Source organism: Xyrauchen texanus, chromosome 19 (assembly GCF_025860055.1).
Source record: "Xyrauchen texanus isolate HMW12.3.18 chromosome 19, RBS_HiC_50CHRs, whole genome shotgun sequence".
Taxonomy (NCBI): domain Eukaryota; kingdom Metazoa; phylum Chordata; class Actinopteri; order Cypriniformes; family Catostomidae; genus Xyrauchen; species Xyrauchen texanus.
Window position 1 is genome coordinate 45472348 of NC_068294.1, and position 16659 is coordinate 45489006.

The 16659-nt window shown below is 40.8% G+C and overlaps 2 protein-coding genes across 2 annotated transcripts; one reads left to right on the plus strand and one right to left on the minus strand.

Annotated features, from left to right (window-relative positions):
- Positions 1–1093: 1093 nt before the first annotated feature.
- Positions 1094–2541, plus strand: LOC127659614 (homeobox protein MSX-2-like). Its single transcript, XM_052149515.1, has 2 exons — positions 1094–1437; positions 1991–2541. The coding sequence occupies exons 1-2, from the start codon at positions 1125–1127 to the stop codon at positions 2398–2400; spliced, it is 723 nt and encodes a 240-aa protein (XP_052005475.1). The 5' UTR covers positions 1094–1124; the 3' UTR covers positions 2401–2541.
- Positions 2542–12917: 10376 nt separating this feature from the next.
- Positions 12918–15122, minus strand: LOC127659627 (cytokine-like protein 1). The gene is made up of 4 exons (XM_052149529.1): positions 14840–15122; positions 14710–14754; positions 14402–14548; positions 12918–13947 (listed from the first exon to the last, which is right to left on the minus strand). The coding sequence occupies exons 1-4, from the start codon at positions 14990–14992 to the stop codon at positions 13846–13848; spliced, it is 447 nt and encodes a 148-aa protein (XP_052005489.1). The 5' UTR covers positions 14993–15122; the 3' UTR covers positions 12918–13845.
- Between the last annotated feature and the right edge of the window lie 1537 nt (positions 15123–16659).

A 16659-nucleotide genomic window follows, 5' to 3' on the forward strand; every position in this document is an offset into this window, starting at 1 on the left:
CACACAACACACACACACACACAACACAACACACACACACAACACAACACACACACACACAACACAACACACACACACACACACACACACAACACAACACACAACACACACACACACACACACACACACACAACACACACACACACACACACACACACACACACACACACACAACACAACACACACAACACAACACACACACACACACAACACACACACACACACACACACACACAACACAACACAACACACACACACAACACACACACACACACACAACACAACACACACACACAACACACACACACACACAACACAACACACACACACACAACACAACACACACACACACAACACACACAACACACACACACACACACACAACACAACACACAACACACACAACACACACACAACACACACACACACACAACACACACACACACACACACACACACACAACACAACACACACACACAACACAACACACACACAACACAACACACACAACACAACACACAAGCAATATACACACAACACAACACACACACAACACACAAAACATACACACAACATACAACACAACACACACACACACAACACAACACAACACACACAACACACAAGCAATATACACACAACATACACACAACACAACACACACACAAAACATACACACAACATACAACACAACACCCACACACAAACACGCAATATACACACAACACACAAAACATACACACAACACAACACACACAATATACACACAACACACACAACACACAAAACATACACACAACACAACACACACACACACACACACAACATACAGACAACACACAAAACATACACACAGCACACACACAACATACACACAAACAACACATAAAACATACACACAACACAACACACACACGCGCAACACAACACACACACACACACACGCAATATACACACACACACACACACACTCACAAACAAAAGTCAAACTTGTGGAGACACTGTAGCTCCTCCCCTCTCTCCTCTGATTGGTTCATCGGTGTGTTATTAGCTCTCAGTTCAACATGATGTTGTGAAGATCACATCTATGACACCTCAGATCGCGTGTAGCGCCGGTTATTGACATGTCTTCTGAAGATCAATCCCGTGAGATTTCCGGAGCTGAAGGAGAGATGCAGACCGGCCTCAGTGTGGAGGAGGACGGAGAGAAACCGAACATCCTCCCGTTCAGCGTTGAAGCTCTGATGTCAGACCGGAGACCGAGCAGCTGTACCGCCGGGACATCACACACTCCAGACCGGCCCGGGGTTCGGTTGACTTTAGGATCCTCATTTTCGGTGGATGTTGTAAAACTGCACGAGGACGCGCAGGTAAAGGCGGAGAGCCCAGAGCTCGTGGACCGGAGCGCATGGATCCAATATCCCCGTTTCTCTCCCAGTGAGTGACATTTCTCCCCGCAGATCCTCCCGTCAATCAAACATTTGCATGAACACTGACATATAAACGCATGTTACATGTATGTGCAGCAACACGCAAAATAACTTCATCCACTTTCAGAGGAAACGATATAAAGTTTAAGGTACACGCCCTTGTTTTCGGTACATATTTGCACCCTAAAGAGACAAAAAATCATGTTTTTCCCCCCAGAAGAAGAAATGCATGTAAAAGGTACACAACTGGTCCATAGGGTACAATTATGTCCCCTAAACGAGTGGAACATTTGAACTGGTAGAGAAATGCCCCATTGAGGGGACCACCCCAATAACGGCCCTTTTACCATAAACAGTGCCAGTTTGATTCTTCTAATAATTATTGCTGTGTGTAAACAGGAACAATTGATCATTACAAGTATCGTAATAATAAGATGCGACATTGTAATTATGATGATATATTTACCACATGTGAATAGTAACTCTGATGTAACGGATTCTGTTGACAGATCAATAAAGTACACTGAGGTAATTTAAGAGTTTTGTTTTTGTTACTTTAGGGCGACTCAGTCCTCCCGCGTGCCCTCTGAGGAAACACAAAACCAACCGAAAGCCTCGGACCCCGTTCAGCACGTGCCAGCTGCTGGCGCTCGAGAGGAAGTTCCGTCACAAACAGTACCTGTCCATCGCCGAACGGGCCGAGTTCTCCAGCTCGCTCCACCTGACGGAGACTCAGGTGAAGATCTGGTTCCAGAACCGACGAGCCAAAGCGAAAAGACTCCAGGAGGCCGAACTCGAGAAACTAAAAATGGCCACCAAACCGATGCTGTCTCCGGCCTTCGGGATATCCTTTCCCGTCGGTGCTCACGTGCCCGCCGCATATACCGGATCACATGAGTTTCACAGACACTCCGTGAGTCCGGTGGGACTGTACACACACATGGGATATAGCATGTATCATTTCGCTTGAGATGATTGTGTATGTACTGAACGCGTCACGGGTCCGGTGGAATCCGTCGGTATCTCACGTGCATTCGGAGCGTTAATTAAACTATAGCATTTAAAACAAACGATACCCTTCGAAAGGATCATCTGAACTGTAACATATTGTACATTGATAAATGCCATTTATATTATGAATATATTTGATAAATAAATTAATAACAAATTGTGTTTGTGATCAGTTTGATTGTTGAGCAGAAACAAGGGAAATTCTGAGATTGAGTTAAAAGTAGCGACAGAAGTAACGAGTAAAATCCCGAAAATCCCTCTGAACACTTTTATAATAATGTTCATAATGTTCGTGCAGAGAAACATCAGAGCCGATATGCATACGGGTTTTTCAGACACACATAATTCGCTTATAATAACACACACACGTGTCACTGTAAGAGCACAGACAGAGTTTGTCTGAAAGTGTATTTAAGGGTCATCGATCATCTCAGTATTTCCACAGCTGAAATACACTTACATCTACACAACCATCATGAGAACTTCAAACAAGCCACACACACACACACACACACACACACACACACACACACACACACAACACACACAAACACACACAAAGACATGTTTCTATTTAATAACTCAGTGTGTGAATATGCGCAGAGACATTGAGTGTCTTTATAAAGTCTTGATCTGAAACTGAATAAAACTGTTAATAAGAGAATCACACTAAAGATGGAGGGGATGTTCTCTCTCTTCAGGACACAAACTAAAGTCCACAATGTCGCAACGGGTCATTTCAGGACGATAATAAAAGATATTACAGTCTGATGTCAGTGAATGCCTTCTAGAAACTGCGGACAATCACACATGAAACAAAGATTACACTCGTAATATTATCGAAATAAAGAAATACGTTTATAATATAAAGACTAAACGTAGCAAATACCTTCAAATAAATAGTGTGTATTAAAGTGAATTAATAATATCATTAATAATCCTCGACAATTGTAATTATTCATATTTCATGCGCAACTCCATTATATTTCTTTGTCTTTTGTTTTTTCTTTTACAGCTTTTATTTGATTTAAAAAGGGAAATATTTGAAGATTTAATCTCATTATATCTCATCAATTATGGGGAACTTTATATCATTGTAATTACACACAGTGGAATAAATCTAGAAAGGTCTAAATTCAGTATTCGTAATGAAAACATCTAAACGAGCTGATTTATTGCGTTTAAAGTTCAATCACATGCTACAGTGACACCTACTGGCCAATATTAAACCATAAACATCGATTTTATTATTATTATTTAAACATACATTTGACACATGACATGAAGGAAAACTTCAGAAAATAAATAATATATATATTCTGTGTTTTTCTGCGTAATGTTCTTCAATGCAGTCTCGAGATTAATGATGAAAAGGATTTAAACTGAGAGATAAATATTTTACCTCTTTTCGTTTCAGAACATCTTAAATCTGTATAGACTGTTAAAGTATTCATTTATTATTATTATTATTATTATTATTATTATTATTATTATTATTAATGTTGTTCCAGATCAAAGCGCACTAACCGAGGAAAATAACAGAAATAAATATTATATGAATTAAAGCCCAATTTCATCATTAATCAGATTCTTCAATGACAAGAAGATTTTCTTCATCTTTATAATAAATGTCATGTACAAATTAATATTCGGGATGTGCTCTATTGTTTTGCTTTATACATAATTAGCGACTTCTTATAACTGCTTGTATTTAAGAGCAATAATACATTATTATCATAAACATTTCTAAAAATCATAACATAATATAATAAACATCGCTGTTTTTATTTGCTGAATTACAGTTCAATTTCATTATTCAATAAAATGAATAAACTGGCCAATAATACTCAAAATACTAACTTAAATGAAGCAAAACATCCACGATTACATGAACCCATTAGCAGTTTAATCATTCATCTTCAGAAGAACTCGTGTAATAATGTGTAATAATGTGTAATAATGTGTTATAATGTGTGTTATAATGTGTGTTATAGACTAAATTTAATTCTGCAAGTTTTCGGCAGAAACGTCTCAAGTTTTACGATCTCACCGTTTTCAATCTCAACCAAACAAATGTCAAATATACACGAACACACGTGATCATCAAATTCTACATTTGACAAAATAAACTTGAATAATATTTTACTTTGAAAATATGCTGCAAATAAATCCTGTCATTCATTTGAAGTCTTCTGTTTTATTCTTTTTAATTTAGCTGCACTTCCGAATTACTTCAGAATTCAAGTCTGTTTACAGGATAAATAATAATAATAATAATAATAATAATAATAATAATAATAATAATAATAATAATAATAATAGCAATAGCACATTCATTCAGAGCATACATAATAATATTACACATTTACAGACTCCGAGTGATGAAGAATAAACAGATCTAATTAAAGATTCATATCGTCTTCGAGATTTCTGGTGTGATTTATAAAAGATAGTTTTACATATTTAACATTAAATAAATAGACATGATGGAAAGCGATTATAATAGAAATAAAACATTTAATGAGTGTTAAGACAAGCACAGAATTATTTCTGTTTTTCTGGCTGAGTTTGTGTTTCTCGAAGAACATGTTCATGAAACTGGAAAGTCTCACATTATTATATTTGATCAATTCAAACCCGAAATCTTCAGACGCATGCGCGTTGGGTTAGAAAATGCGAGAAAGTCGCAAAATAACTAATAAGTCTGATGTCTTGAATTAAGTTCCTCTGCCACAGACTATTAAATATTTGCCTTTTTATTGTTTCTAAAGAATAAACAAATGAAGCACTTGTTAGGATCATAAATCATCAAAATCAAATGTGATCTTTTCTAGAAGATTTACCTCCAGAAAATAATATATAAGTGTCATTCGGTCAAATATATTATCCAGCATTAAATGGAAATCTAAACAGAGGGTAAATTAACCATCTATAAGTGCAAATGACGTCACAAGATAAAGTAATGAACACACACAATCTTTCCTCATATTGATCATTTATATGTACTTACATTTTATAAAAAAGTAAATCTCCTGAACAAAGTAGGCTTTAGGGTTACAACTAATGACTTTGATCACAAAAACATTTACAGGATTTATACTGGCATCTTAAAATCCTGCCCCTCATCCTTCAAAGTGTCACATTGTGTCCTCAAGGGGGCGCTGAAGCACAGTCCTCCATTGGGCTGATGAAAACTCAGGACATGTTTGACCAATGGAGACATGAAGTGTGCTCGTTTAACTCTATACATTTCCAGGACAGGTCACAAAATATCAATGTATATCCTCCTGTATAATCTCCAGAACATGTGTTTGTTTAATCTTACAAACGGCTGTGATTGGTGATCCTGAACACTGATGAGAAAAGTAATAGATGCCACGTGACACCGTTTCCACGCCTGCGCTTCAGACATTCCCAATTTGCCTCATTTAATTTGAAGTTAATGCCAATCACTCCCTCTCATTCTGAGCCATCAAATAACATCAACAGTGAAGGAAATATAAACGAACAGCAATGATGAGAAGAGCTTAACCCTGACCGAACCCTTTCCCCAATCTTAACCGTGAGGGGAAGTGATGCACCCTTATGAGTAAACCCGCCCTCTTTGGGTGACTCCGCCCCTATTTGGATGTCTCCGGTCTGCAGCTTCTCCTACTTGGGGAATGATGTCACTCATGAACTGAACTGCTCTCGGATCATTTCCAGTTATTCAGCATAATGAGTCTTTAATTGTTTGCCATTTGAAAACAGTGCTATTGTCTACAGACTGTTGATTACACAGAGGCATTAGGACAGAAGGACCGGGTCAACCCTGAACAGAAAAGTGCCAGAGAGGAAGATCTGATTGAGATTGTGAGGATCTGCAGTTCAGCTGTCAGACGGCGTCACCAGATCATCTCGAAACACAATCTTAAAGTCTCTTCAAATACAAGAAACATTGATGTTGATTTTCAGCGGGGAGGTTCTTTAGCGATCACATTTCTTTTGACATGTCCTCCATCTCTCGGTTTCTCATCTGTTTTCTCTTAGTGCCGCATTCATCAGTCCTTGGACACACAACACAACTACCAGCCAATCACACAAGAGCTGCGATCCTTTCAAATGTTCCAGTTTGTAATATTGATGATGTTTATGTGCTTGAGAGTTCCTCTGAATGATGATCGAATAAAACATTATCAGAATGAGCTTTATGGCCAAGTGTGCTCACATACACAAGGATTATATCTGTTGACAGGAGAAACAGGTGCACACAGAACATTACAGTGAGACACAAGATAGCACGGATAACGGCGTATGTACATGTGCAAGTGGTCATGTATGTGCAAGGTAGTGGTATGTACAGTTATTTAATTAAATGTGTGAATTAACATATGTACAGGAGATATTTATTTACACTCTTGCACTACGGGAGTCCTGAGGCAGTTTAATTGTTCATGTGTGGCCCGAGGATAGAAACTGTTTTTGTGTCTGGATGTCCTGACACTCAGAGCCCTGTAGTGCCCGCCAGCGGGCAACAGTTCAAAGAGGTAGTGGGCAGTGTGAGTGGGGCACAGAGCGATTTTACCAGCCCTTTTCCTCACTCTGGAGATATACAGGTTTTTGAGGGGGGCACCAATAATCCTCTCAGCAGTCCTGACTGTCTGTTGTAGTTTCCTTCTGATGTTTCGTAGCTGAACCAAACCCGACAGTAACTGAAGTGCAGAGGACAGACTCAATGACTGCTGAGTAGAACTGGACCAGCAGCGCCTGTGGCAGGTTGAAGTTCCTCAACTGGTGAAGGAAATACAACCTCTGATGGACCTTTCTCACAAATCAAATCACTTTATTGTCACACTACATGTACACGAGTGCAACAGTAGGTGAAATTCTTGTGTGCAGTTCCGAGCAACATATCAGTCATGACAGTGACGAGACATATACCAATTACAGTAAACAACATACTTACACAACACAATAATAATATACAATGTACAGTAAACAATACACACAATATAGAATACACATACAATAAAAATAAAGAGTATATACAAATATATATGTAGTAGTTGTATTGTGGAGAATATATTTGACAGTCCAGTGTGAGATTATAGATTAATAAAGTGCAGTGCTAATTATTGATCCTGATAGATCAAGTGTTCAACAGTCTGACTGCTTGGGGAAGAAGCTGTCATGTAGTCGGCTGGTGCGGGTCCTGATGCTGCGATACCGCCTGCCTGATGGTAGCAGTGAGAACAGACCATGACTCGGGTGAGTCTCTGATGATCCTCCAAGCTTTTCTCACAATGAGTCAATGTGGGTGTCTCACTTCAGGTCCTGTGAGATGGCAGTGCCCAGGAACATGAATGACTCCACAACTGGCACACTGCTGTTCAGAATGGGGAGGGGGGGTCAATGTTGGGGTGTTCCTCCTGAAGTCCACAATCATCTCCACTGTTTTGAGCATGTTCAGCTCCAGGCTGTTGAGACCGCACATGTGGAGGATGTGTTGATATTTGTGTGACGTGTAGATCAGAGTGGGTGTGGGGTGTGAGACTGGGATTCTTAACCCCACATTCAGTTCATCAGCAGCTCTCGACAGAGTGATTGGGGTCTGTAAGCATCCTCTTAGGCCTGATGAAACGGTCCATGGTTTATCAGTAATGAATTATACAAATTCTAAATTAGGACAGCACATCTTCTTCAATGTGGTTACAGCTGTACACCAACTCACGTTGATGTAAAAGTATGTTCCACCGCCTCTTCCACAGCAGGATCGGCACTGAACAGCTGGAAGCCCGGCAGATGAAACAAAACGCTTTACACAGCGTCTCATTCACCCACTCACACACACATTCATACACCAATGCAGCAGAGCTGCATGTAAGGTGCTAGCCTGCCATTGGGAGCAACTTGGGGTTCAGTGTCTTGCCCAAGGACACTTCGGCATGTGGAGTCATGTGGGCGGGAATCAAACCGCCAACCCTGCGATTAGCAGCCGAGCCGCTCTACCACCTGAGCCACAGATGCCCCATATATATATATTTAATCTATCTCAAATATTATTATGGATTGTCTTTAGCAGCTCTTATGCATTTGCATTCAAACATTTATCGCTATACAGTACTTATCAGTGAAACAGTGACAGAAAATAAAGATTAAAACATACATTTAATAAAAACAGGTGCGTTCATCGAGTCTCTCCTCCCTCACACATGGCAGTGACTGAAGCACGTCGTTAGTCAGAGGGGAACTGACCCCCACAGTGAGTCTGGTTTAGGGTTAGGGTGGGGTTAGTCAGAGGGGAACTGGCCCCCACAGTGAGTCTGGTTTAAGGTTAGGGTGGGGTTGGTCAGAGGGGAACTGGCCCCCACAGTGAGTCTGGTTTAGGGTTAGGGTGGGGTTAGTCAGAGGGGAACTGGCCCCCACAGTGAGTCTGGTTTAGGGTTAGGGTGGGGTTAGTCAGAGGGGAACTGGCCCCCACAGTGAGTCTGGCTTAGGGTTATTGTGGGGTTGGTCAGAGGGGAACTGGCCCCCACAGTGAGTCTGGTTTAGGGTTAGTGTGGGGTTAGTCAGAGGGGAACGGGCCCCCACAGTGAGTCTGGTTTAGGGTTAGGGTGGGGTTGGTCAGAGGGGAACTGGCCCCCACAGTGTGTCTGGTATAGGGTTAGGGAGGGGTTAGTCAGGGGGGAACTGGCCCCCACAGTGAGTCTGGTTTAGGGTTAGGGTGGGGTTAGTCAGAGGGGAACGGGCCCCCACAGTGAGTCTGGTTTAGGGTTAGGGTGGGGTATTCAGAGGGGAACTGGCCCCCACAGTGAGTCTGGTTTAGGGTTAGGGTGTGGTTAGTCAGAGGGGAACTGGCCCCCACAGTGAGTCTGGTTTAGGGTTAGGGTGGGGTTAGTCAGAGGGGAACTGGCCCCCACAGTGAGTCTGGTTTAGGGTTAGGGTGTGGTTAGTCAGAGGGGAACTGGCCCCCACAGTGAGTCTGGTTTAGGGTTAGGGTGTGGTTAGTCAGAGGGGAACGGGCCCCCACAGTGAGTCTGGTTTAGGGTTAGGGTGGGGTTAGTCAGAGGGGAACGGGCCCCCACAGTGAGTCTGGTTTAGGGTTAGGGTGTGGTTAGTCAGAGGGGAACTGGCCCCCACAGTGAGTCTGGTTTAGGGTTAGGGTGTGGTTAGTCAGAGGGGAACTGGCCCCCACAGTGAGTCTGGTTTAGGGTTAGGGTGGGGTTAGTCAGAGGGGAACGGGCCCCCACAGTGAGTCTGGTTTAGGGTTAGGGTGTGGTTAGTCAGAGGGGAACTAGCCCCCACAGTGAGTCTGGTTTAGGGTTAGGGTGGGGTTAGTCAGAGGGGAACTGGCTCCCACAGTGAGTCTGGTTTAGGGTTAGGGTGTGGTTAGTCAGAGGGGAACTGGCCCCCACAGTGAGTCTGGTTTAGGGTTAGGGTGGGGTTAGTCAGAGGGGAACTGGCCCCCACAGTGAGTCTGGTTTAGGGTTAGGGTGTGGTTTGTCAGAGGGGAACTGGCCCCCACAGTGAGTCTGGTTTAGGGTTAGGGTGGGGTTAGTCAGAGGGGAACGGGCCCCCACAGTGAGTCTGGTTTAGGGTTAGGGTGGGGTTAGTCAGAGGGGAACTGGCCCCCACAGTGAGTCTGGTTTAGGGTTAGGGTGGGGTTAGTCAGAGGGGAACTGGCCCCCACAGTGAGTCTGGTGTCTCACAAGATTATTTTTCTCCATTAATCAACATCTTATGTAGTTTTGTGTTCCTTCAGTCGCCTTCAGCTGCTCACTGGGGTTATAAATACAATTATTATTTAATTATTTAATTTTAAACATGATTACAATCGTATTCATATATAATTACACAATGATGATTCATCGACATTATAGACATGGGTTAGGGTTTGAAACGATGCGTGTTGTGAAAGCAAGCAAGCAAGCAAGCAACTTTATTTAACTAACCCATTTTTAAACAACAGACGTTGCCCCAAAGTGCTTTACAGAATAATAACATGAAAGTCATACAACAAAAAACAGACATACATTATTCAAAAGCTAAAGAAAATAAATAAGTTTTTAAATAATCGATGGAGCTGATCTCACATGGAATGGGAGACTATTCCAAAGTTTGGGACCTACCACGGAAAAAGCACGATCTCCTTTTGATTTTAAATTACAACGAGGTACCTTTAAAAGTCGTTGATCGGAGGACCTGAGAACTCTAAAAGGAGAGTAAGGAACTATAAGATCTCTGATGTACTGTGGGGCAAGGCCTGACAATGCCTTGTAAACAAACAAGAGAATTTTAAAATCAATCCTAAATTTGACCAGAAGCCAATGTAGGGATTGCAGTACCGGAGTAATTGCAGTACCGAAAAGCACCATATAAATAAAAATGACTTGACTGTGGTTAAATATCTGCTACAGACCACCATGTGACTATTTCAATGGTTAAATGTGCTTGTATTGGAATAGTGTATCTATTTACCAGCCAGAATTAAAGCTCTGAAAACTGTTCTTCCACTGAATTTTGTGAACGGTGAGCTCTGCACACTTTGCTAGTTTTAATACTTTTTATGTCATAAACCAGTGAGATTCGATACACTCTGATTCTTCACTGTTCTAGGAACACAAAAGATCAAAGAATTCAAAATATTTGGGCTCTGGAGACATTAAAAGACACTTAAGCTGACACACATAAACAATAAGCCGAAAGCCCCAAGAATTCACAGTCTATATGAATCACAAATAGTCCACAGTCTTAAGAGACTTTGCAAAATGTAGCACTTAGCTACAAAAGACTCCATCTTTGGAGTGTTGAATGAGAGAAAACAGTACTTAAGTTTGGTGTAGTTGAATCCTTTGTAATCCACGATGTGATCAATGTTTAGTTGTAATGATTGTAGATAGGAGATGGATGATTGAAGATGGTTGAATGATGATGACGAGATCCTTGTAGTCCTGGTCTTTATGATGGTTGTGCTGGTCTCTCATACATATATAAAAACCCTCTGCATGTGATAGAACAAACAGATGATAAACATGCTCTGTGCTAATAAACCATATTTACAAACCAAAGGTGAGAAAGTTTCTCCATGTGACTTCCTCCCTAAAACTTCTTCTATTACCCTTAAATAGTCTGACTGCTTGATTAACACTGGAGCGCCCCCTGGTGATCAGGTTAAAAATGACAGGTACATTCACAAAAGAGGCCACTGGGATTCATGGGATGGTGAAACTGTTATAGCATGAGGCGAGGAATAAAGGAAGGCTTTCTTGGAAGAATCACAAAATGTTCTTGTTCAAAGACTTCCCAGCAAATTCGACAATGTTTGCACGTGCACTTTATATAGGTATACAGGTATATATAGGTATTTTATTTAGTCTGTGTAGTCTCATGTGGTTCTGTGTTTGTCCTATGTTGTTTTTATGTAGCACCATGGTCCTGGAGGAACGTTGTCTCGTTTTGCTGTGTACTGTACTAACTGTATATGGTTGAAACGACAATAAAAACCACTTGACTTGAGTTCAAGAAATGCATCTTTCCCCGCAGGAAGCTGAAAGATTTGGGCAGATATGGGGGTGACATGTGTTCTTTAGTGCTGCTCGAGTAAGAGCAGGGGAGTCATTACATTGATAAATAAACATCTACAGTTCAAATGTCTCAAACAGATTAAAGATAAATTACAGTCATTAGTGTTTTAGCAGAAATTCAGGGGCAAAGGTTGATTTTGGCTAATATTTAAGCACCTAACGCTGATGATCAGGGCTTTTTATAAATCTTGAAGGGATGTTGCACCCCTCATGATATAATATTGGGAGGAGACTTTAATCTATTGATGGATTCAGTCCTTGATCAAAGTGAAGCAAAAGTGTGTAAAAATCTTGGTCTTACAGATATTTGGAGACTTTAAACCCATCTGGGAGGGACTCAAAATTATTTTGATCAGTCCATAAGATTTATTCTAGAATCAATTATTTTATATATGCAAGTCCCTCATTTCATCTGTTGTTGATTCCTCAATTGGAAACATCATAATTCGGGCCGCAGCTCTTCTGATAACATCAGGCATATCATGTGATCAGTGGTGAATGATCAGACTCCGGTCGCTGCATCTCACTTGACGCTGAAAAGGTGTTTGATATGGTAGAATGGGATTATCTTTTAAGATTTTGGAAATATACGGGTTTGTGAATACTTTCATTGGATGGATTAAGTTACTTAAGTTACGGTACAAACAAATGGATTAATTTCAGATTATTTTACTCTTTCCCCATTATTGTTCTGTCTTGCCCTGGAACCATTAGCAGCCGTGAGAACTTTCCTGACCCATTTTTCTTCAATTATTTATGTTCTTTATTATATAGATCTTTAAACGTTCTGTTAAATGTATTACAGCATTCTGAAGTCTTCAAGAGCAGAAGAGTTATCGGGAGAGAGAACCAGGTGTCAAAGTTTCCAAGTCTAGAAATGTAAAAGATTGGAAGTCTTGAGTACATTTCTTGCCATAAAATAAAGCCAAACCCCTGAGCAGCAGTTCATTTATTACAGATGATTTATAGAGCAGTCAATTACATAACGGTTATAAGTCCTATAAGTGACATGATTAATGGAAATCCACTGCCAAACGCTGACACATGTTTGTTTCCAGGTGTTCATCGTCCCATCTGTTGCTGTTCAAAACATCCCTGCAACTCACATTTCTGTCCGTTTTTTCGTATTTTATAAGAACGAGTACACTTATAAAAGGGCTATATAAAAATACACATACATAATGAGTCTCTCAATCCCAAACAACAAGAAATAATGACAATTAAGATGGTCATAGATTTCTTCCAATGTGCAGCATGCGTGTCATGCATGTTTAAGCGTGTGCTGAGAGTAAAACATACAAACCATCTCAATAACATGTTGTGCTCAAAAAGCCAAAGTGCAGCATGCAAATACCCAACCGTTTATTATTGAAAGGTTTGAGAGGAACGACCGGCATTTCACAAATTTCCTGTGGGAATGTTTTTCCCTTGCTGGTGGAATGTTTAAATACACACAAGGATTGGAGGATTACTTTCAAATGTTTTCCACAGATTACAGGATACATGCTGTAATATGTCATTTGTAACGTATTCTGTTAGATTACTCAAGGTCAGTAATGTAATCTAAATACTTTGGATTACTTCTTCAGCACTGGTAGATTTGTTCACTTGTTTTGACTATGAAATATCTGATTCAGTGCTGTTCCTAAAACAAGATCAATCACATTTTTCGTTTTGATGATTTTTAGATATTTTTACAGAAAAACAACACAAAAATTCTTAACCAGCATATGATTTTTGTCCTAATATCAACATATCGAATGAAACCAACACAAGTGTTTTAGTTCAATATTGGGGATGGTCGTTGCGAGCTCGACGCATTGAATGAAAGTGTTTGTTTCTCAGTTTTCTTCTTCTAGAAGTTGCAGTCGGTCTTCTGTGTATCGAGGACTGCTGTTTCCTGTTTCCAGAGCGACACAGTCATCTGTGAAATACACCAAATCCTACACACACACACACACACACACACACACAACCATACACACACACACACACACACACACACACAACCATACACACACACACACACAACCAGACACACACGCATACACACATATACAACCATACACACACACACACACACACACACACACACACACACAACCAGACACACACGCACAACCAGGCACACACACACACACACGCACAACCAGACACACACACACACACACAAATACACAGAGACACACACACACACACACAACCACACACAAACACAACCAGACACACACACACACACAACCAGACACACACACACACACACACACACACACACACACACACACACACAACCAGACACACACACACAAATACACACACACACACACATCTCAGTCAGTGACAACATGTCAACAGAGACCTGTCTGCATATGTAGAAGTTCAGATGACGTCACATACCCGATAACACATGCGGTTAATGATGTTGTACAACATCTGTACTCGCCGCTTCAGGTGTCCAATGCGCGGTTTCTCTTTACAGTCTTCAATGGGCAGATTCTGAAGCACATACAGGAAATCTCGCAACTTTGTTGTGATGCAAGAGTTCTGGAACAAATCAGAGGATGTTCCCAAATCAGCTCATCCTTCATCATCCAAAAACCCCAAAGAAACACTGACTCCACATGTAAATAAACAACCCGCGCTTTTAGAAACAACGTCATACAAAACACATTAAATCAACATTATTCATTGAAAAGGACACTCACGTGCACATCGAGAAACATCTTTGGCAAAATCTCAGCGCACGTTTTCTGTAAGAATTAAAACTTTAAGTTTATGCATGACCATAACACAAACAAAACATACAGAACTGTACACTTATTCGCATTCACTCACCGTGCGACTGGATTTATGAATTTTGTCCAAAATCTCCGTGATTTCTCTACTGAGTACCAGCACGCGCGAATAACATGTCGGCGGCGCGCAGCGCGTGAACCAAATCAAACTGACAATAAAGATAAAAGAAATAAGTCTCACGTGTGCTCTCATGTCAGTATTTCTCAAATAAGTCTCAGTGATGTCTCAGTGATAAGCACAATCTTTTGATTTCAACAGGAGAGAGAGCGCGTCGCAACTGAAACCACTTGTCCTGAACGCGCAGATGCTCGTGTACTGCTGGGCGGGGTGTGTGTGTGTGTGTGTGTGTGTGTGTGTGTGTGTGTGTGTGTGTCAGAGAGAGAGAGAGAGAGAGAGAGAGAGAGAGAGAGAGAGAGAGAGAGAGAGAGAATATAATATGAATACAGTGTGTCAATAAATGAAGTATGAATAGTATGTTTTGAAAAAGCTTGTCTCAAGTATACTGCTGATTCGGATTTGTTGAACGACTGAAGTCTTGAAACTCTGCTAGAGAGAGGGTCCTTGGAAGAGTCCATGTAGTATTGTGTATAACATGGTGTCCAATTATGGGCGTTTAAATGTAAAGTTTCTATATAGTGTGTCTGAATATACTTTTGTGTGTGGTAATACAGTGCAAGTAAAACTTATATAGCATCTTTTAAAAGTTTTACAAAATTCTTCACAGAGATGCTTTATATATTCAAACACTATTTATACATGTACTGTAATTCATAATGTATAAACTGAGTACAGTGAGGTGTGTAGTAAAAATGTAAGTTCTATTTGATGAACAGGTGAGTGTAACTGGCGGCCTCTAGCGTTCAAACGTGTCACTGCAGCTGATATCTGATAACTTGTTTGATCATATGGACTAAAGTGTTACTTTATACTGCAGTAAATGCAGTGTGTGTTCAGTGTGTGTAGTGCAGTGAATGCGAAGTGTGTTCAGTGTTTGTTGTGCAATAAATGCAGTGTGTGTTCAGTGTGTGTAGTGCAGTGAATGCGAAGTGTGTTCAGTGTTTGATGTGCAGTGAATGCAGCATGTGTTCAATGTGCGTGCATAGTGCTGTGATTGCAGCATGTGTTCAGTGTGTATTGCAGTGAATGCAGTGTATGTTCAGTGTTCGATGTGCAGTGAACGCAGTGTGTGTTCAGTGTTTCAAATGCAGTGAATGGAGTGTGTGCTCAGTGTTTGTAGTGCAGTGAATGCAGCATGTGTTCAGGGTTTGTAGTGCAGTGAATGCAGTGTGTGTTCAGTGTGTATTGCAGTGAATGCAGCATGTGTTCAGTATTTGTAGTGCAGTGAATGCAGCATTTGCTGTGTTTAAAGTGCAGTGAATGCAGTGTGTGTTCAGTGTGTATTGCAGTGAATGGAGTGTGTGCTCAGTGTTTGTAGTGCATTAAATGCTGCATGTGTTCAGTGTGTGTAGTGCAGTGAATGCGAAGTGTGTTCAGTATTTGTTGTGAAGTGAATGCAGCATGTGTTCAATGTGTGTAGTGCAGTGAATGCAAAGTGTGTTCAGTGTTGGTTGTGCAGTGAATGCAGCATGTGTTCAATGTGCGTAGTGCTGTGAATGCAGCGTGTGTTCAGTGTTTGTAGTGTAGAAAATGCTGCTTGTGTTTGTTGTGCAGTGAAAGCAGTGTGTGTTCAGTGTTTGTATTGCAGTGAACGCAGCGTGTGTTCAGTGTTTGTAGTGCAGAGAATGCAGCATGTGTTTGTTGTGCAGTGAATGCAGTGTGTGTTTAGTTTGTAGTGCAGTGAATGCAGCATTTGTTGTGTTTAAAGTACAGCGAATGCATTGTGTGTGTACATTATTTGT